The sequence below is a fragment of the Helianthus annuus genome, chromosome 6 (assembly GCF_002127325.2).
Source record: "Helianthus annuus cultivar XRQ/B chromosome 6, HanXRQr2.0-SUNRISE, whole genome shotgun sequence".
In the NCBI taxonomy this organism is placed as follows: Eukaryota; Viridiplantae; Streptophyta; class Magnoliopsida; order Asterales; family Asteraceae; genus Helianthus; species Helianthus annuus.
In genome coordinates this window covers 100639943-100663252 of record NC_035438.2, presented here as the reverse complement: position 1 = coordinate 100663252, position 23310 = coordinate 100639943, and the positions used below count along the sequence as shown (strand labels likewise).

The following is a 23310-nucleotide window of genomic DNA, read 5'->3' as shown; positions in this document are numbered from 1 at the left end:
ATGGAAGATGCGAATCCTAACTGCCACCAAAATCGATCACACAAGCTCTAAGCATATCCTCCAATGTCTGGATTGTTCTTTTAGATTGTCCATCCGTTTGAGGATGATAAGCTGTGCTCAAATTGAGTTGGGTTCCCATAGCAGATTGCATGGTTCTCCAAAAGTGAGATGAGAATCGAGCGTCTCGGTCTGATATGATGTTCAAAGGAACACCATGTCGGGATACAATTTCATCCACATAGATCTTAGCAAGCTTTTCAGCAGAGAAATCCTCACGGATTGGCAAGAAGTGAGCAAATTTTGTCAAACGATCAACTACGACCCAAATGGCATCATGACCTTTCTTAGAGCGCGGTAGTTTGGTAATGAGATCCATAGAAATGTTTTCCCATTTCCAAACCAGAATCTCTGGTTGTTCCAATAATCCAGAGGGATGTTGATGTTCTGCTTTAACCTTCAGACAAGTAAGGCATTTGGATACATATAAGGCAATGTCTTTCTTCATTCCCAGCCACCAATACTGGGTTCGAAGATCCTTATACATTTTGTCTGCACCAGGATGAATTGAATAACGAGACTTATGAGCTTCATCCATAAGCAAGGTGCAAAGATTGTCTATACTTGGGACCCACAAACGACTCATGAAATAGAATATCCCAAAGTTTCTCAATTCAAGCTCAGGTTTAATGTGACACGGTAGTTCTTTACCCATCATGCCTTGTGTAACACAAGTATGTTGAGCTTGAATGATGCGGGTTTGAACATCAAATCGAACTCGAACACAATGAAGCTTGACTCTTTCTTTTCGACTTAACGCATCGGCTACGACATTCGCCTTACCAGGATGGTAGCGAATCTCGCAGTCGTAGTCGTTTAGAAGTTCTACCCAACGTCGTTGCCTCATGTTTAGTTCTTTCTAGTTGAAGACGTGTTGGAGACTTTTGTGGTCTGTGAAAACCACACATTTTGTTCCGTAAAGGTAGTGTCTCCAATTTTTGAGAGCAAAAACCACAACGCCTAACTCAAGATCATGAGTCGTGTAGTTTTTCTCATGGATTTTCAATTGTCTTGACGCAATGGCTATGACTTTGTTCCTTTGCATGAGAACGCAACCAAGGCCTAGATTCGATGCGTCACAATATACGACAAAGTCGTCGTTTCCCTCAGGTAAAGACAACACAGGAGCGTCGCAGAGTTTATGTTTCAAAGTCTGAAAAGCTTCTTCTTGTTTGGGTCCCCACTCAAAAGGTTTATTCTTTTGAGTTAAGGCGGTGAGAGGAACCGCAATCTTGGAGAAGTTTGCAATAAAGCGGCGGTAATAACCCGCGAGACCCAGAAATGAACGAACTTTGGTAGGAGTAGTAGGTGTATCCCAATCTTTAATCGCACTGATTTTGGCGGGATTACATGTATACCTTGTTCGTTAACAATATATCCCAAAAATTGAACTTCCCTAAGCCAAAATTCACACTTGGAGAATTTAGCGAAAAGTTGTTCCTTCTTTAGGAGTTCCATTGTTAGACGGAGATGTTGTTCGTGGTCAGCTCATGTCTTGGAATAAATCAAAATGTCATCAATGAAGACGATGATGAACTTATCTAAATAAGGCTTACAAACCCTATTCATCAAATCCATGAAGACGGCAGGAGCATTCGTTAAACCGAAAGGCATAACAGTAAACTCATAGTGGCCGTATCGTGTGACCAAAGCAGTCTTGGGGATGTCTTCTTCGGATACGCGAAGCTGATGATATCCAGAACGTAGATCAATCTTCGAAAAGCAGGTAGCACCCTGAAGCTGATCAAAGAGATCATCAATGCGAGGTAGGGGATATCGATTTTTGATGGTGAGTTTGTTAAGCTCACAGTAATCGATACACATTCGGAAAGATCCATCCTTCTTCGTCACAAAAAGAACAGGCGCGCCCCAAGGGGAAAAGCTTGGATGAATAAATCCTTTGTCCGATAACTCCTGCAGCTGCTTCGATAACTCTTGCATCTCAGATGGTGCAAGACGGTATGGAGATTTAGCAACCGGGTTAGCACCAGGTACAAGGTCAATACGGAACTCGATTTAACATGCTGGGGGTAAACCAGGTAAGTCTTCAGGAAAAACCTCAGGATAATCCCGAATGACAGGGATGTCTTGAACAGTTTTACCCTTGTCTTTCTCCTCTACGACATGCGCCAAGAAAGCCACATAATTCTTTCGTAGGTATCTCTGAGCTTGGGTGCTAGACATTAGTTTAAGGCTACTAGTGGGTTTTTCTCCACGAACTTCTAGGACTTCACCAGACGAAAGAGGTACACGAACAATCTTGTCAAAACAAACCACTTCTGCATGGTATTTGGCCAACCAATCCATCCCTACTATAACGTCGAAACTCCCATGTTGCATTGGCGTGAGGTCAATGGGAAAAAAGATGATCGTTAAGGTTTAACTGGCAATTTCGAATGACGGAATCAAGTACAAAGGATTCACCACTGGCTAACTCTAATGTCAAGGGTTTTCCTAGTTTTGTTCTAGGCTTTGCAAGCAAAGGTTCAAAAGCTAGGGATACACAACTCTTGTCGGCACCCGAATCAAAAGAATAGAAGCAAGTTGGTTGTTAACATAGAACGTACCGTTGACCACCTCATTGTCGGCACGCGCTTCATTGGCATTGATGTTGTATACTTGTCCACGAGCCGGGTTCGCATTAGCCAACTTTGGGCATTTGTTCCTGTAGTGAGTCAGATCTCCACAATTGTAGCAAGACCCAGGTGGAAAAGGAGGTCGTGCAGGATTTGTTGGCTGTTGGGCAAGGTTTTGTGCCGCTTGATTCGGAGCAGGAGGAGAGCGACATGTGATAGCCAAATGGCCATATCTTCCACAGTTTTTGCAAAGACGACACTGAAGATGTGGTTGATGATGACAATTGCACTTATTACAAAGAGGTGTAGTACCAACATACTGTTTCTTGGCAGGTGGTTGTGGTGGCTGGTTCTGAGTGTTCTGGTTGGGTTGTGTAGTAACTACAAAGTTTTGGGAAGCCTTACACTTCTTAGATTTCTTCGAGGTTTCAGCTTTCTTTCCCTTCTTCTTCTCTGTCATGTCAGATGGTTTCTTATCACCCTTGCGGTGGAGTTTACCCTTTTTGACTTGAGACTCAGTCAAAGTTACAGCTAGCTCAATGGCTTGTCTCACCGTGGTAGGGTTGCTGCCGGTGAATATCCTGAACAAGATTAGGAAGACCATCTGTGTACTTCTCAATCGCCTTGTCCAAAGGCATGACCATGGTAGGACACAGCAGGCTCAGTTCTTCGTATCGGTCTGACGAGGACAAAACTCCGTCATCATAAGTGCGCGAAGCTCTTCCCAAGTTTGAGCCAATGCCACGTTGGCACCTCTGTCCCTCATCACACCATTCCACCAAGTAAGCGCCCTTTTCTGAAACACACTTGATGCGAACTCAACCTTTCGCTCATTCGGGCATTGAACATGACGAAACGTACTTTCGAGACTCTCGAACCAGTGTAGGAGCCCAGTTGCTCCTTCTGACCCAGTAAGCTGAAGCGGTTTAGCCGAATTGAAAGTCTTAAAGTTGCACGGAACAGGTGCGTTGTTGTTGTTCGCTTGGTTTAACTTAGTTACTAGGTTCGGGAGTACAGCAGCGATTTGCTGATCGATCAAGGCTGCCATAGCGGCGTCTTGAGTTTGATCATGTCGAGGAGGCATCTAAAAGAAAAGGAACACAGGGGAATGTGTGAGATTGACATAGGACAATCACAAGCAGTATTGAAAACATCGACAAAACAAAGGAAGGTGGTCATTTGTTCGTTACTTAAAACAAACAAACAACACAGTGACTAATCAAAGTAAATGGGTCTATATAATGCATAATGAAGACATGCTTTAGCCTATAAGTGGACACTCACCCCAAGAGTTCCCAGGTAAGAGTGACTGGTCCGATTATGCGGATTTGTACGAACATTCTAGCCTTAGACAGAAAACTCAAGGTACAGGCACCCACTCTTCTAGATTACACGTGTTCACATTATTAAGACCCAAACTTTGACGAGATTTGAAAACTTTAAAGGCGTAAAGCCTAAAAACTAATCATCTAAGGATAGATGATCGATTTTCAAATGAAACTGAGATTTGTGTACTTGTTTTTGATAATCACCTAAGGATAGGTGATAATATTGTTTTAAGATCTAAACACAAGGTAACTTGTGTTAGGGTCCTAGAAAGGTTATAGTCTAGGTCAGAATTTTTACTAATAACCTAATTCCCTATAACCATGAGCTCTGATACCAACTCTTCTGTCACACCCCGACCGCGTAAAACAACGAAACTGCGGCGGAAACTTCGTGGAGTGCTGTGGCAGAATTATTGTTTCAAAACACATGATAATTAAAATTAAGTTTTACAAGCTTAAATTATTACATTGTCTTAGTTCAAACGAAACACATAACATAAAAGATGATAACTTTCTTGATTTTAGATTCCAAGTCGCACTAAGTGAAGCTTGCTCACATCAAACAATCGCTCCTGAAACATATGTGAAAGTAAATACGTCAGCATAAAAATGCCTGTGAGTAACATAGGTTTAGTGTTAAAGATTCATGACTTTGAAAGTTAAAAGAAATGTTTAACGAAAAATAGTCAGCCTTATGAAATATTTTCTTTTATAAAATCATATGAAAATCAAATGATATAAAAGAATGATGTATGGTTAAGTAAATAACCAAATGAAAATAATGTCTTGTATAAATGTCAATGTCAAATGTTAAATGTCAAATGTCCAGCATAAACCATGTCTTGTATGGCGAATAAATAGTATTTACCCAAGCCAAATGCACAATGTCGTGTATAAACAAATGTCTTATGTAATCAAATGTCATGTACAAAACAAAGTCTTTGAATAAACCAAAGTTTAAAACAAAAGTTATCTTTTGAAAACCATTGCTTTTATTGATATAAACATTTATATGGTTTGTCTATCGTATACACTCAAGCCTTGAGACTGTCGGATAAACCCTTATCAGGATCAGGAATTTATCAAAAATGTATTCGGATTCTGTCATTCCCCTAACGAAATACCTAGAAAGCGGGAACGGGAGTTGTCAAGTCCTATAGCGCTATTACGTACTACCGAGCGGCGTGATCAATGTTAATGAATGTACTACTTTGTCATACCAAATGTCTTTTAATGTAAGCATGTCATGAAAATGTCTTTGTAAAACCATGTAATAGGCATACTAAGTCAATATGCCAATAAAATGTCTTTGAAACCAAATGTTAGGTATACTAAGTCAATATACCATAAAATGTCTTGGAAATAATGTATTATATGTAATATGTAACAAAAATGTATAATGTCATGAAAACGGAAAGTAAAGTTTATGCACTATGCTTCACCCCAAAGCATTTGAAAACGTAAAATATGGGAACTATGTACTCACCTTTGGGTGCGTTTTTATATGTTAACACAATCCCTCAAATTGTTTATTTGTCCTAAATTAAATAAGAATGATTTAATAATCAAAAACCCACAAAATACATAAGTTTCTCCGATACTTAGAATTTCCACATAACTTTGAGATTTCTCGAGAAGTTATTATTCTTGATTATTTTGGTGTATTTGTATACATGTACCAAAGCGTAATACACATAATCTTGTCAAGTATTATCATGTCAACATACACATATTGTAAAACACATAGCACATTGTGACACATAAAATTTACCCATGAACAACCCATTCTAGTGTATGTCGAAAATACTTATTTTAGCGATTCGGTAACATTTTCGGGCGTCGGAAGTCACGTATGACTAACCAAATGCCAAGTAAACTTAATATAAGTTAAAATACTTATTTTTGTATCAAAAATATCAGGTTGGTTACTGATCTAAAACAGTTTTATAAAAATCATCCGAAAAGCCGATTTTTAACCGTTTTACCGCATAGTTTTGCATCAAACATTACCCTAACCATCCCAAATCGGAACGACTTTATATTTTAACATAACCCATGTTATTTACTGAATAAAATAGTGGTTATACTCATGATAGTGCAGGTCTCACATAAAGTATATAAATTATGCAAATTTCACATATTTTACCACTTTCTAAGCTATATGTACAACATGCAAAGCCATCAAACCTATGACAAAGTTTCATGCCATTATAATATACAAAATAATGTTATTTCTAGTGTTTATAATCTGATCTAAAACATTTTTGTCATACAATCACTTTTTATCGTTTCTTGAGTTTTAAATCAACATGTATTCTTATGTACAAGTGGCTAAAGCACACTATCATATCAAAATTGGGCTGTTTTTGGGAATTTTAATAAAATAGTTAACTTACTCTAAAAATTCCCAAATTTTTACAGAATGTTTTGTGCAAACTAAATATTATTGTGTAAAAATATCAGGGTCCAATTTATTAACAATATTTTATAAAAAATCATTTACCGGACTGCAATCAGATTCATTACTTTCTGACTTTAGTCTACAGAATAATTCATTTAATATTCATCGTAAGTCCGATTGATGAAATTCCAGTTGGAGGATCACAACGACATCAGTGGTCATCTACAGTATAAATTTCATGAGCTAATTCTACACAGATTTCAAGTTATGACGAAAAACATAACACACCTTTTCAGCAGTAAAAACGCAGCTTGCGCTGTTGTACAAAAATGGACCTTTAAAAATAGTAAACGACCTCGAAAAAATATGATTCCAGTGTCATTTGATTCGTTTTTTGAAGGTACATAATTTAGACTTCAGAAAATCAGTTTTTCGATTTATAACGATCCGTTTACAGCCAGTTGAAGTTGGCTGAAAATGTTACTCAGCATGTTTTTTTATAGCTTAAATGTTACTAAAACATGCAAGCAAATATCCTAAACAAGTGTTTATCAAGAAATCAAACTTCAAAAACTCATACACACATGTATATATGTACGGTTATATACACATGTATATCAATACCATTTTTATTTGTATCAAGACCCATTTTATTTTAGATTTCAAGTTTGTGAAAATTCCAAGATCCAAGTAAGTTGTTGGATGGGATTTTGATGATAGGAAGCTTGAAATCACTTGAATGCACCTTGGAAACACCTTAGGATCTTCACACCAACTTGAAGTGCTAGAAATGGAGCTTGATTCACTAGAACAAGATTGAAGGTTTGAAGATGGAGAGAGAGAGAGAGAGAGAGAGAGAGAGAGAGAGTGGACGGTTATGGAGAGAGGAGAGAGAGAGATGTTGAGTGGTCTTGATGAGTGGAGTGTGATCTTGAAAGATATATGTAGAGATATGGAAAGATGCATGCATCATCACTTGGCCAATCAAGATAAAATGGAATATTTGCAATACCTAGGAAAATATTTTGGTGGGGCCACCCAATATATGACCAAAAATTAGAAGGGGGAGGGGGTCCGTGTGTAATTTTGATGGTAAATTAGTTAAAACAGGTGTTTAACTGGATACCGGGTATTTTATCTAGCGTTTAAATCCCGGTTTATGGCATTCTAAATTATTTTTATTATTCTATAAAAATAAATTCGCCAAAATATTACTGAAATAAATTTCAGTTGCCGAGACTGGCTGCGTTGTCTGCGTTTTGCAGTATAAGCACTGTGTTGCGCAGAAACATGCGGTACGCGTTTAAACTTGAAAAATAATGTTTTTAAGCGTTTTGATTTATTTTCAACACGAACCTGATTAAAAATAAAATTTTAATCATAACAGAATATTTTTGGGATTTAAATATTATCCGGGCGGTCACCAACGTTCGTTTTGCAGTTTTGTCGTAAATAGTTCTTTAGTTTGAATAAACATGTTTTTGCCATACTGAATCCTTCGAAACTTATTTCTAAGTTATGTAAAGGGTATTTAGGGCATGTTTGGCTTATGTCATAGTTCCGGAGTGTACGTCGCGTTAAACTAATTTATGTTTACGCAACGGTTTATGATTTCACTTCTAGAACAGGTTTGAGAGTTCAGAATTGAACAATGATTGAAAACGTACTAATGTCACAAATAATTAAACAAATATTGAAATTAAAACACCATATTTTATTAAATACTAAGTTGTTCGGAACAGTACAAGGGTTAAAATTACACAGATGTCACACTTGTCGTCCTTTCGCTTGAGTCATTCATCTCCTGACTTTTATCGGTGGCATTCTCGATTGGGACATGTGTCCGCGTCTCATTTAAGGTTTTTGGTTTCTACAAGTGATTTGGGTAAGTTGAACACTTGTGATATTCTGATTGTAGTGGTTGCAAACTTGCAAAGTTTTCCGCCCTGCCTTTTGCACAAAGTACCTCTCGTTCTTTGGCTCCTTTTGATATTGTGCATTCTGATGTGTGGGGTCCGTCACCTGTATCCACTAAGGGTGAGTCGATTTATTATGTATCTTTTATAGATGACTATACTCGTTATACTTGGGTGTATCTTATGAAACGTAGATCTGAGTTCTTTGGTATTTACAAAGACTTTAAAGCCTATGTTAAGACCCAATTTTCGGCTGTGATAAAGTGCTTTCGTTGTGACCAAGGGGGTGAATATACCTCCAATGACTTTACCCAGTTACTTACATCAGATGGTACAATAAACCAGATATCTTGTACCGATACACCTTAGCAGAATGGTGTAGCTGAAAGGAAACATCGTCATCTTATGGAAACTGCTCGCTCGTTTCTTTTATCCGCCGATGTCCCGAGTATTTTATGGGGAGAAGCACTCCTAACTGCCCAACATGTAATTAATCGGATCCCTACTTCTCATAACTCTAGGATGTCTCCTTTTGTGAAACTGTATGGCGAACTCCCAGATTACGATGAATTAAGGGTTTTTGGTTGTACATGCTTTGTTCTTCGTCCTCATGTTGAACGAGACAAATTGTCAAATAAGTCATCATTATGTGTGTTTTTGGGTTATGCCAGTGGTCCGAAAGGTTATGGCACTTCAAAGAAAGGATATTGTTGTTATGATCCTGTTAGTAAGAAGTTGTATGTGTCAAGGCATGTTATCTTCCTCGAGCATATTCCTTTCTATTCGATTCCATTCGGATCACACAATGTAACAAAGTCAGATCTCCTAAACATTGACCCCTTCAATTATGACATTGATGCATCAACATCGTCCAATGTTCCTGCTACATCTACTGATTCTGATGGGCCAGTAGAATCTGATGGGCCGATAGCATCTGGGGGGTCAGTTCAAGATACCCATACATCGCAAGACACAACTTCAGGTTCGGCTATGCCCGAGACAACTCATTCACCTGTTGAGACAGTTCCACCTCTGCGGAGGTCTTCTCGTGAATGTAAGTCCACTAAATTACCAGATTTTGCCTACTATACTTACTCGACTTCGTTTGCCTCCTCCATCTCAAAAATACATCATCTGTCTGAACCTGAATCATATAGAGAGGTTGTCTCTAATCCTCTTTGGCAGAATGCTATGGCTGAAGAGCTCACTGCTCTTCATCAGACACGGACATGGGATTTGGTTCCATTACCATCTGGTAAACATACAATTGGTTGTCGTTGGGTATATAAGATTAAAACAAAGTCTGATGGGTCTGTTGAGCGATATAAGGCTAGACTTGTAGCAAAAGGGTTATTCACAAAAGTATGGAATGGATTATGAGGAGACATTTACACCCGGTGGCAAAAATGACTACAGTTCGTACTCTAATAGCTGTCGTATATGTTCGTAAGTGGAAGGTTTGTCAAATGGATGTCAAGAATGCATTTCTGAATGGTGATCTCCATGAGGAGGTTTACATGATTCCTCCCCCAGGAATTGCTCATCAGCCTGGTGAAGTCTGTCGACTTCGGAAAGCTCTATGTGGTCTCAAATAGGCCCCTCGTGCTTGGTTTGAGAAGTTCTTGAAGCGTGATTTGGCTCATCGTGATTTGGCTCATCGTTTTGCTATGAAGGATTTGGGTTTGCTCCGGTATTTTTTGGGTATTGAGGTGGCTCAGTCTCACAAAGGACATCTTCTTTCTCAAACAAAATATATATCTAATCTGTTTCAGCGGGCAAGACTTTCTGATAATAGAACTGTTGATACTCCTCTTGAAACCAATGTGCGATATTCTCCCAGTGATGGTGTTCCCTTGGCTGATCCAAGTTTGTATCGTACTATTGTAGGCAGCTTGGTTTATCTTACAGTTACTCGCCCGGATATTGCTCATGCAGTTCATGTGGTTAGCCAGTTTATTACTGCCCCTACGTCTATTAATTGGGGAGCTGTTATTCGTATATTAAGATATCTTCGTGGCACTCCGTTTCAGAATCTTCTGTTTCCCTCTACATCTTCTTTGGAGTTACGTGCCTACAGTGATGCTGATTGGGATAGTGATCGTAATGATCGCAAGTCCACAACTGGTTTTTGTGTTTTTCTTGGAGATTCATTAATCTCTTGGAGAAGTAAGAAACAAGATGTTGTTTCAAGATCTTCTACTGAGGCTGAGTATCGTACTATAGCTGTGACTACATGTGAGATTGTTTGGTTACGATGGATTCTTGCCGATATGGGGGTTACCATCTCTCAGCCTACTCCATTACATTGTGACAACAAAAGTGCTATGCAGATTGCTAAGAACTCTGTTTTTCATGATCGAAAAAAACATATTGAGATTGATTGCCACTTCACGCATCATCATCTTCAGCTCGGGACCATCTCGCTTCCATATGTTCCATTAACCTTGCAGATTGCTGATATTTTTACGAAGGCTCTATCGGTGTCGCGGTTTCGTTTCTTGTGTGACAAACTCTCAATGCTTATTGCTATTGCATTGTGCGTTTGAGGGGGGATGTTAGCATAATAAAGTTAGTGGGCTTGTATTATATTAGGTTTATTGTCTAGCCCATTTTGCAAGTAACCCTAGATTGTTTCTCTATTTATAGTGTTACTTTTCTTTGTTTATGTATGCACCTTTCATTATAATAAAACCCTAGTGATGCGTGTGAAGTGTTATATTTATTAGGTATATATTTTAAACCCTTTTTACACTTTTTAGCCAAGTTTTAAATTTATAAAACACGATATTTACTAACACTAAACACACATATGGGCAAGTGCACCCATCGTGGACGTAGTATAGTGTTGGTAAGATACCGAGGTCGTCCAAGGACACAAGAGCTTTTAGTACCGGTTTATCCTCAACGTCTAATCAAATCAAAATGTTAGAAAAAAGGTTTTTAAACTAAGAAAATAAAACTAACTAAAATGCTGAAAAATAAAATAAAAATAAAAACAGATAGACAAGATGAATCACTTGGATCCGACTCGTGTGTAGTGTAACCTTTGATTATTTTGCACTTCTGCACTTGTTTAAGATATTATTTTAGTTATTGTAGTAGGGCCCCTCTTTTGAAGGTGACGTTACCCTCAACCCAGTAGTTTGAGTCAGCAAGGATACAATCCTAAAGGGTCGGATTATTGAAAGATAATTAATTAAGTTATTAATGCATAATGTGGTAGGCCCCTCTTTTGAAGGCGACGTTACACTCGACTAAGTAGTCTGAGTCAGCAGGGATACAGTCCTAAGTAGTCGGGTTAAAGTTTTAATAGTAGTTTAACTTATGAGGGGAACAAAGAGTTTGGACACCCGCCATGCAATACCTTTGGGTATTGAAGGAGGTCCTACTAAATTTGACCCAGGTCCTTTGCAGGATCTATACACTGAACAATGGCAAGACTCTTACCAAACCGTTCCCTTAACCCCCGACCAGGTAGCCAACATACCTCCATATAGACCGTGGAGATATGAATGGTGAAAATCTTTTATTTTATATAGACAGTAAAATAATGCCAAGACACCACGGACAAACGATAAGGAAGAATCACCTTCAACATAAGAAACTAGTAATTAAAATCATTAATACAAAACCAATTAAAAAGTGCAAAAGATTAAAAATAAAAAGTATTACACTAAACACTTGTCTTCACCAAGTGATGTAAGAGACTTAGGCAAACATGGCCTTTGTAGGATCGTTCTCGGCCCTGAATGAGTCGATCAGAAGAATTCGTGTCCAAAACAAGAGGCGGAAACTAATGTCTTGGTGCAATTTCAGCCGTATTCACTTTAAACTGTTGTTTTATTGATCACTGATGCAATTACAAGTTCTGACAACACTTCGGCAGCACTTCGTGGCAACCGGAATGACAACACACACACTAGTTACTAATTTCGCTCCTAGACACACCTATTTATAGGTGATATGATTTCGCTCCTACATACACTGTCACTATGAGCGAAATCACAAGTTACAATCTTGGGCGAAATCAGTTCTTTGACTCATTCGGGCGAAATCAGGAATAAAGGGTTTCGCTCCAAATGACCGCAAGTCATTTGGGGCGAAATCACTTCCTATGACAAAATCTAGTATTTTGTGCCCTAAACTATCCTATACAACGCAAGACTCGATATAAGAAGCAGTCGACAGACGGATGCACCAACAAACTCCCCCTCGGACGTTGACGGAGTCTTCAGTGTCGAGTCTTCGGTTGTCAACCTTCAGTCTTTATCAGTCTTTGATCTTCCTCTGAAGTATTTGTCATTGCAAGAATCCTCATTTTCTCTCTCTCTCTCTCTCTCTCTCTAATGCAGTTCCAGGATCAATACTGGCTCTTACTTCTTTATCAACATTGTCTTCAGACTCCCCCTCTCAATCTGCTGGGATCGTAGTCTGGAATTCACAACTTCAAGATTCCTTGCAAGATCATTACCAGGCTCTCATCTGGTTCAGGATCGTCGCCTGACTCAAATTTACACCTGCACAATCTCTACCCAACACATAAGTTTCTTAAAAATTAAAACTTTTAAAATTTAGAAATTGTGTCAGAGAATAATGATTTGTTCTTTACACACCACTTGTAAATACAACACTTTCATTCACTATCTCCCAAACCTGTTCTTCATGTTTAGCGCTTGAAATTTCGAAAATCAGCTTTTCAACACCAGCTGTCGAAAATCTTTTTGATTTTTATAAAATTTATGCTAAAACACACTAAAATCTTTTTGGATTTTCTGAAAGAAAGTAAATGCAGAAACGAAATATTTACAAACAATATTTTGGTGAGTTCGTGCAAGAGGATCATATCAGTTTTTGAAACATATCACCAACACCATTAAGCTAGATTTCATTTTAAGTTCTAAACAATTCACCTAGATTGTCAGTATGTTTGTCCACTTAAATTTTCACACAAAGTTCAACTGTTTCGAGATATGCAATTAGTGTATTAATTACTTAAACTTATTCGTGTGTCCCACCACTTGAATATACTCCCGTATCCAGATCCAAATATTCAGTCTTACAGGTGAGTATACCACAGATGATATCTGTAAAGGGGTTAAACTGCGAGGGCCGTGAGAGCTCAGGTCGATACTTCCGTATACGCAAAGAGATTACGGCTTCGACTTTCGGTGTGTCCCCTTTAGAGGATCTTTTTATTACAACAGCAGTGACTATCGATTTTATCGTTTTATCAACTTGCTGAGGGCGATGCTATGTTTCAAGCATTTGCAGAAAGTATTATACAGGGACTAGGTCAGTACTTCCATATAGCAGAAGTCGCGGTATAATACCCTAGATATCACTGAGCATAAAGACCTAGTATCTCAGAATAAGGGACCTTTCAAACAAGATTTCAGGGGTTACCTATATATCCAAGAAGTTGTTACCCACAGAATAAGCTAGTTTGAATTTAGGTTTATATCTCGTTACAGTTTACTAAATGTGTAAAAACCTACTGACACATCCACAACGAGATTGTTTATCACATTTTAACTTTACGTTTCTTTAGCGTGTTGTGATAGTCCACTGATGTACTATCATTTCCTCTATTATGCAACAAAACTCATTTTTCAGTTTTATCATGTTTTTGATTTTTTCGAATTATCTAATGTTTTTGGATTTTATGAAAAGTTTCTTACTCCCCCTAAAATTCAAAAACATCTAAAGAAAATTGAAAACAAATTGTACAGAACATGACAACTGATATCGAATTGCCTCATTTCTCCATTCGCTTGGCGTAAACAATCAGAACTCCCCCTTTCAACAAACTATTTTCCCATTAAGATTTCAAAACACTTATGTTTGTTTTAATCAGAATGGTTTTTCCGGAAATAAGTTCGTTTATTAACCATTAGTAGGTTTTGGGGTCATTTCATCACATTGCTTACCAATCTTATGAATAATAGTTAAATCAAGTTCAATTTAATGACCTTGATTAACCACATGTAAAAACAATGATTGGACCACTTGTAGGATTAACAACTAAGCATTTCAAACCTGTTTTTCAACCAAATTACCATCTGTTGGTTGAATTTTCAAGGTGCCGATTCCTACTCCACGCTTACAAACCTGGGAGTTCTGGCAATTCCTGCTTTTCAAAACAAAATTTTACCAACATTATAAAGAATGATGTCGATTCATGCTCCGCGATTACCAACTTGGGAGCTCCGGCAAGTCAGGTTTCTATTCTTTGAAAAATATATCCACCCAAGCCTGACCTTCCTTGGGTGTAACAATCTCATCATCTTTTCTTTCAACAGACTTGTGAACACGTCGTTTAGAAGCATAAAAATCTTTGACACTTTTGGCCTTACCATTGACCATTTGTCCAAAAATGTGTTTCACATTTCCATTGAAAGTCTTTTCAACATCAAATTTCTTCTTGTCAGAATAAAATTGATTTGAAATTTCTACTTTTCCAACTTTCTTCATAAAATTTTCAGCACGCAGCAGTGGAAAATTTTCATCATTTATAGTTGGAACTGATCTTTCAACCTTTTTCTCAACACGTGGCTCCTCTGATTTTGTGGAATCAGAATCATCACCAGAAATGTTACCTGAACCTTTCACAACCCATTTTTGATTTTTCAAATTTTCTTTTCTCTTTAAAACATTCTTTGAACATTCTCCCACCTCAAAGGTTGAATTTTCAAAGCCTGTAAATTTTCGAGTTGAAAGTTCAGTTTTCTCGACAACTTTCTCTTTCAGTTTACCAGAGACTTCCTGTTTTGGTTTGAATGTCTTCGGACAATTCCTAGCAACATGACCAACAATTTTACACTGAAAACAGGTTCTCTTATCAATCTTCTTCTGAACAACATTTTTCTTCAACTCTTCTTGCTTCTTGGCAAGGAATTCTTGATTTGTCTGCTTTCTGAATGCTTGTTCTTTCTCAGCCTCTGATGTTTTTCCTGAAACAAACACAGTTTTTGGTTTATAAACTTTTTCATTTTTATAATTTTTTGTTTGATTAAAACCAAGACCTTTCTTTTTGAAATTACGATTATGGTTTGGTTTCTTTTGGAAATTATAACCACAATTGTAACCCATTTTCTTGTTAATTCTTTGTTGTTCTCTTGAAGTGTATTGTTTAGGTTTTCCGATAAGATTTAAATCTTTTATTTCAGAAATATTAATTTCTGTAATTTTGAAAACCTTTTGAATCATTTCAAATCTGATACTTCTTATTGGAAAAGCTTCATCAGAATATAATTTGTTAGAATCTTTCAAAGTATATGCCACTTTGAATGATTCATCATTCAAATTAGATTTTGATAGCAAAAACTCTTTATCATAAACCCGTTTGTCCTTTTTGATTGTTGACTTTGACGCATTGGACTCAGACTTTGACTGGGATTTGGACTCCGGTTTTGACTCTTCACATTCATCTTTATCTAACACCTGATCGACCACACTTTTTATCAACTTTGACTCATGATCAGTGTCGAATGACGTGTACGTGACATCAATATTTTCTGGCAAATTATCCGACGGCCCAGACTCCCATTGTAAGTTTATTGCCTTTTTGACTCTTTCGGAATTTGGATTTCGAGGTGAATATCCATTTTCGACCGGAGGCGGGCATTTATTGTAGACCACACTTGGTTTCTTACCAGAAATTTTCACTTCATCTTCGTCTTTTGTCACATATTTCTTTTCTTCTGAAGTCTTTACTTCTTCAAAAGTCTTTAATTCCTCAACAATTGGATAGATCTTGTCAACAACAAAAGTAGAGCATGAGTAACTTTCTAATAACTTGTTAACTCTTTCGGTTTCAATTCTTTGTGTTTCTAGCATTAATTCCAGCTCAGCACACTTCTTTATGTGAAAGTTGACATTATCAAGCTGTCTGATATATGCTCCTTTGAGTGTATTCATAGCTACAGCTTGTTCACACTTTGAATCAGTGTACTTGTTGATCTCTCTGTTCATTGTATCATATGATTCTTTCAATCTGTTTATGTTGTGCAACAACTCATTGTTCTGCTTGATTAAAGAATCACAGTTCATGCACTTTTCAGACACTTTGACAGGTTCTGCATCAACTTTGACTTCAAATTCAGAAACAACTTTGACTGTTCTGTTTGATTGAAAAACTCATTTCTTCTCTTTCTTTCGGCTTCAGCTTCAGCTTTTAACCTTTCCTCTTCTTCTTCCTCTTCTTCAAACTTTCTCCGTTTTTCCTCTGCAGCTTCCATGACTTTTCTGCACTTTTCTGCCCATTTCAGATCGTAGGCATTTGCAATGAAAGCTTTAACATTTGAAGTGTCTTTGGACATCTCTTTGACCATATATTCTTGATCTGGACAAAAATTATCCCAACAGAAACCTTCAGCCAATTTTTCATCATCTTGTTCTGCCAAACACACTTTGCTGTTTGTTGGAAGATATTTATCCCAGCTAAACTTATCATATTTTCCCTGATTAACTAGACACGCTCTTTTTGAATCTTCAATCACACCTCTCCCGTGTGCAGTTTCTGCCTGATGCGATGCTTGTGGTGTGATTTGATGATAAATCGCCTTTTTGTGATAATCGTTGTTTCCAAAAGGGTTCTGAGCTCCACTCGCTTCTCGATTTGTGCACTCCCTCTTGAAATGCCCCTTTTCCCTGCAACGAAAACACGTAACTTTAGACTTATCAAAACCTAAAGTTGACACATGAGCCTCACGAAAATCATCTCTGCCTGTAATTTGTTTGAACTTTTCAGCCCGTCTCAACACACTGGCCATGCACCATTTAATATCCATAAGTTCCATTTCTTCGGCATCGATTTGATCGTAATCTTCTTTCGTGAGCATTGGATTTCTGATCTTTCCGGCCACAAAACTACTATAAGATTCCAACACCATTCCCAACAAAGACATTTGATTTTTAGCAACTTCCTCAGAATAATCTTGATCACTCTCAAGATTTAATACAATATTGCATTGAAGTTTTCTTCCGTTCTTTGTTGTAGAAATGTTTGGATCGAATAATGAAAATCTTGTGCTGCTTGATCCCTGGGATTTCTTTTCAGAAGAGTCTTTCGCACTGAAAGCAGTTTCAACTTTTGGAGAAAGATTTGTCGTTCCAGTAACACCACTCTTGTAATACAAGCTGATGTCCTGTTCTCCATCATAATTCTTCATTCTGGCGATCTTCCTCTGCTCCATCTCTTGAGCTTCCAGATGTTTGATGAAATCTCCCAGTGTCATCATTTTATAATCTTTTCTGTTAGATCTCAGCATCATCAGAAAAGTTCCCCAGACTTCATGTGGTAGCGCATCTGCAAGTTTTTCAATTAATTCATCAGTATCCTTTTTAATTCCAAGTTTTGACATATTTCTCACCAAGTTACAATATCTTTCAATTATTTGCTTAGTGTTTTCAGATTTTAAACCACGGAATAAATCAAATTCTTTCTTCATGAGCGACATTTTGTTTTTAAGCATATCATCACTTCCTACAAACTTTGCTTCCAATTCTGTCCAGATCGAATAAGCAATTCCGTCATGTTGAAGCAATATCAAAATGTCCTCCTTGATTGCTTGCTGAAGCAGACTCACCATCAATTTCTCATCTCTATATTTCTTTTTCTCTTCAGTACTCATTTCTCTAATTGTTTGCTGCACACCATTTGTTGTGGGTCTAACATATGGTTCCTCAGTGTGTTCCCACGCATCCAAATGATATGCCTCAACCCAATTTCCAAACCATTCAGACCATGCATTGTAATCATCAATATCCATGAGCTTAGGCGGTTTCTGAGATGTCCCGGTTTCATTTTCAAGTAAAGCATTCTGTGTGATTGTAATCGGGCTAGCAAAGGCATTATAGAATTCGTTGTCCATTGTTCTATTGTCCAAGAATTCACAAATTTCCAAGTTTAGGCAAAATTTGGGTTTGGAACGAAATCAACCAAGTTCAGTTCGAGCAAAATCCCAAATTGTTGCTGGAGCGAAATCAACTAAGTTCAGTTAGAGCGAAATCACACTTTTGAATTTTGGAGTGAAATCCCCTTTTAAGCGAAATCAGATATAATGTCAGCTTGGAGCGAAATTAAACACAAATTGCTAACAGGAGCGAAATCAGCCGAGATTACTGGAGCGAAATCAAAACATTAATATGATTTCGAGCGAAATCAAGTCCACAAAGCTGCTGATGTCATCATTTTATCGAACAACTATGAGGGAAATCTCAAAAATACAAGTTTTTAGATTGATTTTAGCTTTGAAACTTTCAAGGGTTTATTAATGCATGATTACGAGTGCTGTGTGTGAAATTGAGCTGATTTTACCAAGAAAAATTTTCAAAATTTAGAAAGAAGGTATAGAAAAACAGAATATGCAGCTAAAATGGCAAGAACTCTTCCTCATGAGCTCTGATACCACTTGTAGGATCGTTCTCGGCCCTGAATGAGTCGATCAGAAGAATTCATGTCCAAAACAAGAGGCGGAAACTAATGTCTTGGTGCAATTTCAGCCGTATTCACTTTAAACTGTTGTTTTATTGATCACTGATGCAATTACAAGCTCTGACAACACTTCGGCAGCACTTCGTGGCAACCGGAATGACAACACACACACTAGTTACTAATTTCGCTCCTAGACACACCTATTTATAGGTGATATGATTTCGCTCCTACATACACTGTCACTATGAGCGAAATCACAAGTTACAATCTTGGGCAAAATCAGTTCTTTGACTCATTCAGGCGAAATCAGGAATAAAGGGTTTCACTCCAAATGACCACAAGTCATTTGGGGCGAAATCACTTCCTATGACAAAATCTAGTATTTTGTGCCCTAAACTATCCTATACGACGCAAGACTCGACACAAGACGCAGTCGACAGACGGATGCACCAACAGCCTTTGATTGTCAAGAACTCATACGATTAATCTTGGATCCCGAGACAACTCACACACTCTATGATGGACAATGGATGATGGTGGTGGATGATGGTGTTGTGATGGTGGTGGGTGGTGCGTGAAGTGTGAGAGAGGTGGTGTGCCAAGGGATGAGTTGCAAGAGCTCCAAACACTCCTATTTATAGGCTGAACAGAAGCTCGGGCACGGCCCCGTGTCCGCTGGGCACGGCCCCGCGTCCATCTGACTCTCTCTCTCTCTTCATTAATTGCAATTCGCAATTTCAATAAATGCGTCTGCAGACAGTTGACCACGCCCCCATGTCCGCTGGGCACGGCCCCGTGGTGGGCAACAGAAGCTTCTATGACTTTGTCTTTTCTGTTGACACTTGGGCACAGCCCCGTGCTCAGTGAGCATGGGGCGTGTTCAGTCTTCTGTCTTCTTTGTTTTGCTTGGGAAGATGCTGTCGGGAGGTCGGGCATGCCACTTTTGTTCCTTTTCTTGTATTTATGTTAGATTTAGCTGTCTTTTTGCTTCTTTTGTTTATTTGAGCTCATTTAATCCTGAAAATACAAAAGAAGACAAAAGCACACTTTTTCCAACATTAGTACTAAAAAAGGGTTAGTTTTATGCCACAATTGATGTAATTTATATGTTGCATTTTGTGCACATCACTAGCCACTTTTCTTTGGTACATGTTTATCAATTAACATCAACAACTACAAAGAAGAGTGTCAGCGGGAATAGTTCTTGCCCTGGGAAGAACCAATCAGAGAATTTCTTTATATCCCTTCTAAGCGTTCTATTTCTATTTTCTAGGACTGATACATGAATAGCTTACAAAATCTATTTTTTCATGTCGTTCTTTTTGTTTCTAAAAAAGACTATTAAAATAAAACTAATAAAAAAGACTTCGAATCATTGAATCTATCAAAATTTCTCAGTAATAGCTAATGTCTGCTCACGTGATTTGGAATAGAGTACTATTGCTCACAAATTTACGCTTATATCCTGCTTTAAAACTACGATTTTGCCATCAGTTCAAAATTATGTTTTTACCCCCACTTAAAAACATATTTACGCTTTTGCTCCCAGCTAAAAATTTTAATTTTGCCCTGGGTTCAAAATTACGTCTTTGCCCCCCTTAAACTTACAGTTTTACCATTAGTTTTTTCCCATTATAATTAGGATTTTGCCATCACTTCAAAGTTATGCTTTTACCCCGACTTAAAAATAAATTTACGCTTTTGCTCCCAGCTAAAAATTTAAATTTTGCCCTTGGTTCAAAATTACGATTTTGCCCTTGGTTCAAAATTACGATTTTGCCCCGTTTAAATTTACAGTTTTTCCATTAGTTTTTTTTTCTCAAAGCCAAGCTACGATTTTGCCCTCAAATTAAATTTACATTTTCTCCATCGTTTTTGTTTGTTTTCCTGATTAAATTACAATTTTGCCCCTAGTGTAAAATTGCAGTCATGCCGGCAGCTGCCTGGCACTCCCCCAATTGGTCCATTTAATTTACGATTTTATCCCTAAAAAATTATGATTTCGCCCTCAGTTCAAAATTACGATTTTTCCCATCGTTTTAGTGTTTTTTTTTTTTACAAAAGTATAAAAGTTTTTTTTTTAATTGGTTGACTCAATTTAGTTTTTTCCGTGTCAAGGAGCTGCATAACACTCGCTCATTAGTCCTGAAAAATTACAGTTTTGCCTTGAGCCGAAAAATACGGCCTTATCATCGTTTTAGTTTTTTTTTTCTAACAAATATAGTAGTGTTTTTTTAATTGATTGAGAATTATTCGGTCATCGTCGCGCAACGCGGGCGAGACATCAACTAGTTAGGAACAAAAGAGTAAATTGTCATTTTAGTCCCTGATGTTTGGTCCAAATTGTCATTTTAGTCTAAACAGTTTTTTTTCGCCTCTGGGTCCCTGACTTTTCCATTTTTCATGCCATTTTGATCACATTGCCTAACTCAGTCTAAAAATCTGGTTATAACCAGGGGTATTTTTAGCATAACTGTTGTGTAGTGATAACCAGGGGTAGTTTACAACATAATTTATATAATAATTTAATGCCAAAAATACCCCTGATTATAACTTAGTTTTAGACTAAGTTAGGTAATGTGATCAAAATGGCAAGAAAAGGAAAAGTCAGAGACCCATAGGAGAAAAAAAAAGTATTTGGACTAAAATAGCAATTTGGACAAAAACTCAGGGACTAAAATGACAATTTACTTGGAACAAAATAATACTTTTAGTAAATATTAAACAAAATTCATATTTGTAAAGGAATATTATTGGTCAAAGTGATATTAAAAACGTTTATCACCGTATTCGTAGGATATATATGTAGAGTTAAATGTTATTTTAGTCCCTTTCCTTTGGTCCATTTTCCCAATTTAGTTCAAAGGTTTCATTTTTCAATTGTGGGTCTAAAAAGGTTTCATCATTGCCATTTTAATCCACTAGGTTAACTTCATCCATTATTTCTGTTAACGAGAATGGCAATTCGGTCATTTTATATGGCCGAATTGCCCTTCTAGTTAACATAATTACATATAAAATGACCGAATTGTCCTTATCGTTAACAGAAAAAATGGATAAAGTTAACACAGTGGACTAAAATGGTAACGGTGAAAACTTTTTGGACCCACAGACGAAACATGAAACTTTGGACTAAACTGCCAAAATGACCCAAACCACAGGGACTAAAATGACATTTAACTCAAATATGTCTATAGCAATACAATCATTCCAGATATTAAAACACAATGACTGTATTACGATTTAAGACGTAGTATTTTTAGAGTCTGTATAGTGTTTTATACTTTTAAAATAACAAAAACACTAGGTTATTACCCGCGTGAACACGCGGTTTCACAAAAGAGAATAGCCAGTGATATTAATTGATTTTTGAAATAATTTTCAACTGGTCCTATAAGTGAGTTAGTGCCGATCTCTTTTCTCTCTTCCAGCATGAGTTAATGGCGAAGAGAAATACTCTTCGTGTAACACCCCAAAATGTGTATATATGATGATTCTTGTATTTAAAATTGTTAAGTAGTGTAGTATGAAAAATAATTTACTGATACATTAAATTTTTAAGAGTAAAATAAATAAATAGGGTGTTGTCAAAATTCTAAAATTTAGTACACGGTATGCGTGTGTATAACTTGGTTAAAACCTTTAAGTTATCTTTAGAAAGCAAGAAAGGTGTTTGGTGCTATAAATAAATAAAGAATGAAAGTTGAAGGACCAAATGTGTACGTCTAACTTATGACTTGTATCTTAATTTCATGCTTGAATAGATGAACATCGTGCTTTTTATTCATATAGTTTGTTTACTTATAGCGTATGCAATGAAAACCGATCAAGTTCACACCATGCGCTTCCACCTATGAGTTGATGTGACATTTATAAAAAGATGTTGGAGTAGTTTGCAAGGGGATTTCTTGAAACTTTTTGAAGAATTTTATTGGAAGGGGTCTTTTAGCAATGGGTGCATGTCGTCATTCATTGCTTTGATTCCTAAGCGTAGCGATCCCGCTGGTCTTGGGGTTTATAGGCCCATTAGTTTGATTAGATGTATTAAGAAGGTGATTTCTAAAGTCTTAGTGAATAGATTGAAGAGGGTCATTCATGGGCTTATCTCGTAGGAACAAACCGGGTTCTTATCTAATAGGAGTATATTAGATGGGTCGTTAATCCTAAACCAGATTATTCCTTGGATGTGGCAGAGTAGGAAAAAAGGGCTTATTTTCAAGGTTGACATTGAAAAATCTTATGATCATTAAATTGGGGGTTTTAAACGTGGTTTTGGTGCAATTGAATTTTCCATTAAAATGGAGAACATCGATTATGGCTATCATCTCGACCGCGAGAGCGTTGGTTCTTGTCAACGGTTCCCCGACCCAAGAATTCCCATGCTATAGGAGTTTGAGGCAAGGGACCTGTTATCTTTGTTTTTATTTATTCTAGCAATGGAAACACTAACTGGAGTCATAAAAAAGATGTGCAATGTAACGCCCCAAAAACCAAATGTTTAATTTACGAATATGTTTTCTTATTTCAAGGCATGAAGTGGGTTAACCGGTTCTAAATAACCTAGTTAAAGTTTGAGTCAAATTTTAAGGAAAGAATC

General features: G+C 37.3%; 2 protein-coding genes across 2 annotated transcripts; one reads left to right on the top strand and one right to left on the bottom strand.

Annotated features, from left to right (window-relative positions):
- Window positions 1-2550: 2550 nt before the first annotated feature.
- On the bottom strand, window positions 2551-3237 carry LOC110876611. The gene has a single exon (XM_022124778.1). It carries the CDS (start codon window positions 3235-3237, stop codon window positions 2551-2553), a length of 687 nt encoding a protein of 228 aa, XP_021980470.1.
- A 6447-nt stretch (window positions 3238-9684) lies between these two features.
- On the top strand, window positions 9685-10824 carry LOC110876610 (uncharacterized mitochondrial protein AtMg00810-like). The gene is made up of 2 exons (XM_022124776.1): window positions 9685-9789; window positions 9874-10824. Exons 1-2 carry the CDS (start codon window positions 9685-9687, stop codon window positions 10822-10824), a joined length of 1056 nt encoding a protein of 351 aa, XP_021980468.1.
- The last annotated feature ends 12486 nt before the right edge of the window (window positions 10825-23310 follow it).